At 39.8% G+C, this 8,709-nt stretch overlaps 1 protein-coding gene across 5 annotated transcripts in view; it reads left to right on the top strand.

Moving 5' to 3' along the window:
• adam23b (ADAM metallopeptidase domain 23b) overlaps positions 1–8,709 on the top strand; it is a 42,571-nt gene that overhangs the window by 14,412 nt on the left and 19,450 nt on the right. For all 5 annotated transcript variants that reach the window (XM_015055166.1, XM_015055168.1, XM_015055167.1 and 2 more), the window contains exons 4-10: positions 3,518–3,581; positions 4,339–4,421; positions 4,546–4,609; positions 5,653–5,725; positions 5,982–6,058; positions 6,214–6,279; positions 8,353–8,421. In XM_015055166.1, the coding sequence (XP_014910652.1) occupies positions 3,518–3,581; positions 4,339–4,421; positions 4,546–4,609; positions 5,653–5,725; positions 5,982–6,058; positions 6,214–6,279; positions 8,353–8,421 (496 nt within the window). The remainder of the gene's footprint in view (positions 1–3,517; positions 3,582–4,338; positions 4,422–4,545; positions 4,610–5,652; positions 5,726–5,981; positions 6,059–6,213; positions 6,280–8,352; positions 8,422–8,709) is intronic.

The following is an 8,709-nucleotide window of genomic DNA, read 5'->3' as shown; positions in this document are numbered from 1 at the left end:
CACACACACACAATGGACTGTGATAAAAACTGCACAAAAATATCCGCAAAGCAGCGAGACTGCGAAAGGTGAACTGCGTTATAGCGAGGGATCACTGTACTTACGGGGTTTTCCATAACTTGTAAGCGAATGTAGTCTGAACTCATGTAACTTTAGTTCACCAGTCTTCTCTCTTTTTGAACCGCAGAGCAATGAGGTACTTTCTGATTTACTTTCCTGTGGGGTTGGCTTGAATGAAAGCAGTAGATTAGACTTTTCTGCAAACGCATGAATGGTGGGGCTACCTGGAAGGAATGAACCTTTAAGTAGGAAGACAAACAAAGAAAACTTATCATTTGAATGAGGATTTTTTTTCAATGGCACTAGTGGCATGTATTTAACAGTAGCTAGACAGAAAGCAAGGGAAGTAAAGCAGCAAATGGCCGGATGGGAATCAAACCAGAGGCTCTACCACTGAGCCTCTTGGTGTCCCCTTAAATATGGAGATTGTAAACATTAGAAACATTTTGAATGAACCTACTTCAAAGAACTGACGCCTTTTCTCATTTGACGGATGTGTTTTTTGTATGTGTGGACATTCTATCTTACCAATTCACAGGAAAAATATAAAGAAATGAAAAAAACATATAACACATTGTTCTGTAGGTGACAAGCTATATCTAAAATGAATTTAGCTGATTTTACAGAAAACCCTAGCTGGTAACAGTAAAGTGCCGGGATAAAATTACAAAGTGCAGAATTCATCGGTTTTCGGCAGCAGTTTTAGAAATCTGCCTGACTTTGTGTTTTTGAAGGTCAAACACTTAGGAGTATAAATACAGCCTGTGTGTCTTACAGAAAAATCACTCTGAAATTACAACCTAATGAACTTAATTTGCACTGCCAGCGCATGTTGTTCAATGTTAAGGAATCAAACAGAGAGCTGTGTGACCTTGATTGCCAGCTGTTTGCATGTTGGTTATCAATGAGATGGCCTTTTTTTTTTTTTTTTTTTTTTTTGGTGTGAGTGCAGCGTTTTGAAGTCTTTGTCTTGTGTTGTAGCTGCACCGGTGCTGCGCTAAATATAGCTGGATCTGCAAAGTGCTGCTGTTTGCTGGTTTCTCTGCTCATCTCTCGGTGAACCTGGGACTGGAAGCTGGGGGGAATTTAATTCAAACTGAATCGTTTCAGAGGATCAGGATCCCGTTTTACCTCGAGGGGCTTTAGGGTCTGCAGACGTGGAGTATTTGAGTGTCTGTGACCTTTCCTTAGCGCGTCTCCTTCATTAGGGGACAGATTGCAGCGTTGCATGAACGGCATGGGAGCATTACGTGCTGCAGCGGGGCTTGATTTGATCTGGCGCCAGACGTGAGAACCTCCTGTAGTTTCCTGGACCTTTCTCTCTGGCTTTTCCCTGCTGCTGCTGCTGCTGCTGCTGCAGTGTAGCATTCTGTCTGCTCGCTCAGGGACCTCTGAGCAGGACTCCCCGTTTGTATCCGTTTTACACAAGTCAAGCAGACATGCTCCTCAAGGTGCCCGTGTTGCTTTGCTCAGTCCCTTCACGCCCTGTACTCACGCTCCAACACGCAAACACCAAGACACCGTGGCATGGCCCACTCACTCGTCTCGTCCTGCTTCATCTGCCGAGCTAAAAATAGCCCCTTCGCTGAGGAATACCTCAGAGATGCTGCTCCTGCCCTGACTTTTCTCTACGAAAGGGTGCAGTTTCTGCTCACATGCTTCTTAGCCTCACTCGAACATGTCAGAGCTTTTCTTTTTCTTTTTTTTTTTTCTTCATGCACGCATGTCCACAGAGAGGGGGTGGGGGATTTTGTTGATTTGCAAGGTTAAATCCAGGAGGAAAGAGGAAAAAGAAGAAAAAAAAGCGCAGTTATGGCAGATTCTGCAGTCTTTGGAAGTCAGCTAACAGATTGAGTGTGTGTAACGGTGAGGGATGCTGACTCAGACAGCAGCAACTGACAGCAGGACTGTTGTGTTCAAGGTGAAAACTGGAGCCTGGTGATCATTTATCACATCAGGGCTTGTTTGCAGCTTTCATTTTGTTTTACTGGTTTCTGTTCCTGTCTCTATAAGCTGTTGGATGCAGTTGTACATAATTGTTTTCAGTGTTCTGTTTTTATTTTGTTTTTGTTTTTTTTTAATTTTATTTTTTTGCTTGGGTTGAGCGGGGCAGAGCTAAGTCATGAATCATACCCCTTCACTCTATTCAACTGGGAATGTTTGAGTAGCCTCTTGCTCATGTGCCAAGCAAAGCAGCCACAAAATGTGAGTCAGAGAAAACAGAAAACACGTTTTTCTAACAGGACTGAGTCACATTCTCCTGACATAAAGGGCATGTTGGGATATTTTCAGTGAGGCTCTCTCAGAAGGTTATAACCAGGTATTCTCTCAGTAGATAAGACTTGGCTGCTGCACCAAAGATCTTCCTGTCTAAAACACAAATTGAGAATGACATACACAAAATGATTCTGGTCACAGTAACTGTCTTAATATGAGTAAAAGCAGTGCAAAAATAAAAAGATAGCAGCTTAACTAAATGCTATTTTGTTGATAATTAGCTTTTCTGTTAGGTAGTTACCCTGTTTTGATCACAATATTGAATGTAAACAATCATCATCTTCTGATTAGCTGGACCTGCATTCTGAAGCTAACGGCTAATAAAAGAGCTGTTAGCAAAGTGGGCTTCTTCCATCTTCCACCACTTTATTAGAAATATTTCAAGTCACCGCTGCCTCCAACCTCTGTGTCCTGTGTAAATAACCATACAATTTGGTGTAAGCAGTCATCAAAAACAAACATGGCAACACTGTAAATGTTCTTAAAGTAGTGTTCACTGGAGGGATGTTCTGTTGTAAACTATGGCTAAAGTATTGTAAATTGTACTTGTGGGAGATAAATGGCAGGAGATTGGACAAGATCCACTTTTATGCTTTTACTGTAATTTGTTGGCAGACCATGTCATTGTGGTACAGAAAGGAAAAGACAGCACTGCAGAACTGAAAGAAATAAAACAAAATTACAAATGCAACAATCTGCTTAACGAAAACTGCACATGCTGTTGACCTTCTGTTGTCAGACATTTGACATCATGTTGTGCTCTTGCCATTTACGCTACATACCTTTCAGTTCATGGTTCACTGAGCTATAAAACTGCTTGGTCGTTGGTTCAATAGAGAAACTCATGATTCACCTTGGAGCAATTTGACCAATTCAAGACAGATTTAGACATAAGCAATTAAAAATGTAGAAGAAATGTAGTTAACTGTTCATAAATACTTGGATGAATGTACAAACACATTTGCAACTTGTTCACAGAAACTGATGTTTTGATGACTGAAGATGTGATATCAATTCTTTTCCAAGATATGCACCAAAGTGACTGAAAAGAAACTGTAAAATGTAGATGCCGAGGCACTCATATTTTGCTTTAGAGATAGCCACTGCTTCTAAACTTTTAACAGAAACCCATTTCAGACATTGTGGCTGATCCTATTTACTATTTCATTCATTTTAACAGTGACCTGCTGTCTTCCGATTACATTGAGATCCACTACGAAAACGGAAAACCTGTCCTGTCGAAGGTAATCATCTTCTTCCCCTGGCACTCTCTCTGTTCTGCTATTTTCAGGTTTTTTTTTTTCTTTTTCTTTTTACAGATCAGAGGGCAATGATGGCATTTATAGATTGGCTTTGTGTAAAATCAGAAAAGCAGGTAGTGAAAGAAAATAGTTAAAAATGGCATCAGCTCTGACGCGCAACGATGAGCTGTTTTCTAGGAAAGCATTGAGACAGACGGACAGACAGAAAGACAGATAGACAGACAGATAGATAGATAGATAGATAGATAGATAGATAGATATCTATAGTGGAGGGGTTCAGAGCTTGGTTTCTGCTGCTGCTGATTCAGGCACAGAGCTGGGCTGGGCACACTCGGGCTGAATCAGCAGGGTTTCACTTCCCTGCAGCCTCCTGCTGGAGCTTTGGTCACATGATGGGGGAAGGAAAAAGCACTCTGCAGTATCAGTGCAGGCTGAGAGACAGATAAAGTAGTGTGAGAGAAGGTAAGAAAATAGCTGCTGAAGGAACGATGTGCAGGAAAGGAGGAGAGTTTCTGAGCAGCTGAGTCTCAAAGCAGAGCCAGGAGATGCCTTACAGAGTATTAAATTTACGCCTTAACGAGCAAAAGATTGAGACCCCCTGCAGCAATGCGCTGCAAGGAGTCCAAACTGACATCTGCAGCACAATCTGTTACACTTTTAGACCTGCGTGAACATTAGAAGGATCTCACAGTGAAGCTGCTTTATTTTGGTGATGCATTTGTAGCGTTTTCCTCCCTAGGGCGGGGAACACTGCTACTACCACGGCCAGGTGAGGGGGAGCAGCAACTCCCACGTGGCCTTATCTACCTGCAATGGGTTGCAGTAAGTGAACAGCAAAGTTGTGTGCTAAGAATACCTCATACAGCTCAATGCACTCTGCTCTCTCCTCATTATTGACTGGCCTCTCCCTTTTACTTTTTTCCATTCTCTCTGTCTGCCCTGGCAGCGGGATGTTTGACGACGGAGTCCATGCATATCTAATTGAGCCCTTACACCAGGCTCACTTAATTGTAAGTTATTGCATTTGCAGAGAAGTCCTACAATGTGTCAGAAATCTTATAAATACCTATTAGCGATTTGTAGTTGTAAACTGCTCAATAGCATCTTTCAGCACCTTAGTTGGAAATTGCAATACAGTAAACAGTGTGACAGTATTTAGTTTTGAATCTGCTTCATTGTTGGAAACAGTTCCACAAAGACTTTATTTATTTGGGTTGGAAGAAACTAATCTGCTGTCTATGGGCTCTATGCCCACAGGACTTCTTGACGTCTCCCATAGAGTTAAATACAAAACATTTAATTTGTAGATAAAATAATGGAGAGAAAACTCATTTTCAAATTTTCTTCATTTTTTTATACTATTAGCAAATTATAAATATTTGAATTTAATTTCACTTGAGCAATGTAATTGTAATCTCATGGAGAAAAATGTTCAATACTTGAGAGCAATATCAACATTCGTAACTTAGACTTTGAGAGAATTTATTATTATGTATAATTTAAAAAAATGTCAAATGAGGGGAAGTTTGGAGTGAAGAAAAACACATTCTTCAATTATTTTTGACATTTATTGTTTCTTCACTAGTAATTTATGACATCCCAGAGTGTTAGCTAAACACAGATGCAATCAATGCTGGACATTTTTGAAGAAATATTGTTGATGTTGGAGATGGGGCCCCCTACTCCAATTCTGAATAGGGCCCTGTAAAATATTGGTTCACCCCTGCAAGAGAATCAACAAATAAATGGATAAATAAACAGAAATGCCATAATCCTGTGAGCAGCATGTTGTGCACAAAAATAAAAGATTATGTTTCCCTATGTTAAAGCATTTCTATGATTCACTGTAATCTTGTTTAATCTAAGACATCTGGCAATTTACTCAATTGTTTCTTGTGAAAAATTCCCCTATTTCTGTTTTTATTCCTGTTGTTGACTTCTTCCCACATTGTTCTGCTATCGGCTTTCCACGTTTATTTTTGCAATTGCTTCGAAGAAATACATCTTCTTGCCTGTCTGAGTTCCTATTGTGATGTTTTCTTCCATCCTGCAGGATACAGCTGCAAGGCCTCACACAATAAAGAGAGCAGCCTCAATTCTATCCAACCACTGGTCAGAGGAACAGGGTAATGTTGTCATTTATCACCTTACATAAGCTTGTCCATCACTCCTCCACCCATGACCAGCACCACACCCTCAACACTGGCTCTCTGTTACTTAGCACACTGGGGAAGATGAGAAATGACTTAGATTTGTTCTAGGAAAGTACCCCAGTAAAAGCCCATCCCAGCTGGCCTGAATGCACAACTTGAAGCCTACATGGTGGTAAATATCTCACATGTTTATGTTGAGCTGTCACTGTTTGCCTGTGTGTGTTTGCAGTGTACGAGGACGGGGAGGAGGACCTCTTCTCCGAGCTAAATGAGTTATCCTGGCTGAGGCGCAGAAAAAAACGAGCAGTGAGTCCCTCTGAACCGATGGAACACTTTTAGATCACCGTCCCTCGTGTTTACAACAATGAATTTAGATTAGTCTGTGCACGGTTAAACATGCGGTGCACCGCCTCAAATTACATGTTTTCAATTGCCTTGTAATTGTTTGTTTTGCTTCGCAGATGCCTCGTAGCGCCTTTGAGGAGATGAAGTATTTGGAAATCATGATTGTTAGTGACCACAGTATGGTATGTGGTTTTACTGGAGGCAGTTGTGTAAATTCCATTCTTTTGGCTAATTTCATTTTGTTTTTGTTCCTAAGCTTCTACTAGACAGTAAAAATCACAAGTTTGGTTTTATGTAAAGCTAAGGCATAAACTGACTTCATTCTTTTTGTCCTACTCTGGAGCCCTGTTGTGACATTTTGCATGCTTAGATTTGAGGTTGGAGTTCCCCTTTTTTGTGTGTGTGGGTGAATGTATTTGTGTGGCTCTCATAAATGTAGTTATCTTTCATACTTACATAAAAAAGCCAGTATAATCTTCAACTTAAACAGTTTCAATGTATGTATGTATAGACTTAATTAGCCTAATTGATTATTTTCAGAACCTTTTCTTTTCAGTTGTCGTCAGACTTGAGTATCATAACTGTATATGGAGAAATATCTAAAAAAGCTTAAAAAGAGAAAGTAGCATCAACAACATGCCCAGCTGTCATTCGAGTTTATTAGGTGAAGATTTATGCTGATTTATACGGTGATGAAGGTCCAGAGAAATGTAATATGAGCGCAGTAGCTTGGAGGCATAACAGACTATCACCACACTCAAATTCACTGAATTTTTATTCCGAAGACACTCTCTACAGCAGTATGCAACTTTTATGTAAAAACAAAATATGGTTTTAGCATATTTGTTAAAACTATTACTATGTCTTGACAGTATGGTATGAGATAATATGTGAAAAAATTAAGCTCCTCCATCTCTTCCCAGTGGTATTATTGCCATCTACAGAAATTGCACCGCTCCCAGTCAGACACAACCAATCAGAGCCAGGAGGAAGGTTTTAGCACTGTCTACCACCCTTGTGTAAATGCAATTATTGAACCATAAATAGATACAGTAGGTGGGGTGACGTCCTCTATAATAGCAATAATTGCAAGTGACAATTAGGTTTTTGCAAATGAAACCATAACCTAACCAATAACCCAATTGCATAAATTGCAGCAGTCACATTGTGGTCCTCCACCGCAGTGGTCGATTGATTAGACTACTTTTTATTGTTGGCAAACCTGATCAAGAAAGAGAAAGTAGGTAGGATTTGATCTTAAAAGTTTTGAACACACATTGTTCAGCGGTCGTTGTTGGCGAGCCTTGAAAAGTAGGCCACCGTAAGATGAACTAATGGTGTATTCAATTTGTACCAGAGTCTCTCGAGGTCAGATTCAATATGGCTGACCTGTATTGGCTTGTATTACTAATGGTCCTTAAGTACTTAGCATCTCTACAATTGGTAAATCTATATGGTTTTATGGCTTGTAACTCTAACCACACCTCGACTTGGCTGTGTTATTGTCTGAGATTGTAGTTCAGATTTCACTGGCAAATTCAAGTCGAGCATAGTACCCAAAAATCTGCTTAATGTTATTTTAAAGTTGTCCCTTTTATGCAATTTTGAACATTTAACTTATGACACCAATGGAAATGTATGCAACTGTGGACAAATTTGAATAAATTACATATTTTTTTTGTTAGAGTAGATTTTAAAATATTAGGGTTAAAATATCAGTTTTGGGGTTTTTTTTTCTACAGATTACATGTTGCAGGTTCTTGCTAAAACTAAGTTTCTGGGTCTTGAAGTTAAATTTTTAGAAAACTAAACATGCAAAATTGAAATAAATGAACAGTTGTCAGGGTTGGAGTTTCAAATTTAATTTGCATTGACAACTGCAGGAAGAAGAGGACAAATATCCTCTTGTTGTGAGAAGCTCTGCAAAGCCAGAAGCATTTCAATTAAAACAAATTAAAAGTAATGCACTTAGGAAGTGCAAGCAGCTGAAATAAATAAAAGCTTTAATAAATAAGATTCTTCCCTATTTCTCTGACATTTTACATGCTTGGAACACAGCAGTAATCCCTATTGACCTGAGACAGGAAATGTTGAAAAGGATTAAATGTCAGGAAATGCCCTGCATCCCTTCATTAATATTTCAGGCCTGCCTCTTTGTCCCCCACAAGAGGGAGCTTTGTCTCTGAAAACGCGTGTGTGCATCATGAAGTCACACTGTAACTAAACCATCATGTGTCCTTTTTCTGTCTCCGCAGTATAAAAGACACAAAAACAAGCAGCACACGAAAAACTTTGCAAAATCAGTGGTGAATCTTGTTGATGGCGTAAGTACCCTCTGTAGCTTCCCTTTCGTGAATGCATTGCACAACATTTAGAGCAGTCACCACAAGGATTGTGTTTTGTTTTCAACAATTTCTCCCCTGCTCTCAGAATTCTAAATCCAAACTCACCCCTGCTGTGGTTTCTCCTTCCTGTGCTGCTTTCTCTTATCCCCCCCCCGTTGCTCTCTCTGTCTCCGTGTGTGTTTTTTTTTTTTTTTTTTTTTTTTTTTCTTTTTTTGGCCCCTTTTAATCAAAGTTTTTTAAACCCCACGGACCACCGCGGGTGGGGCT

This window comes from Poecilia latipinna, unplaced genomic scaffold, assembly GCF_001443285.1.
Source record: "Poecilia latipinna isolate Pla-1442-1.1 unplaced genomic scaffold, P_latipinna-1.0 Scaffold1299, whole genome shotgun sequence".
Taxonomy (NCBI): Eukaryota; Metazoa; Chordata; class Actinopteri; order Cyprinodontiformes; family Poeciliidae; genus Poecilia; species Poecilia latipinna.
Note: the sequence above shows the minus strand (reverse complement) of the source record. Positions and strands in the feature narration are given on the sequence as shown.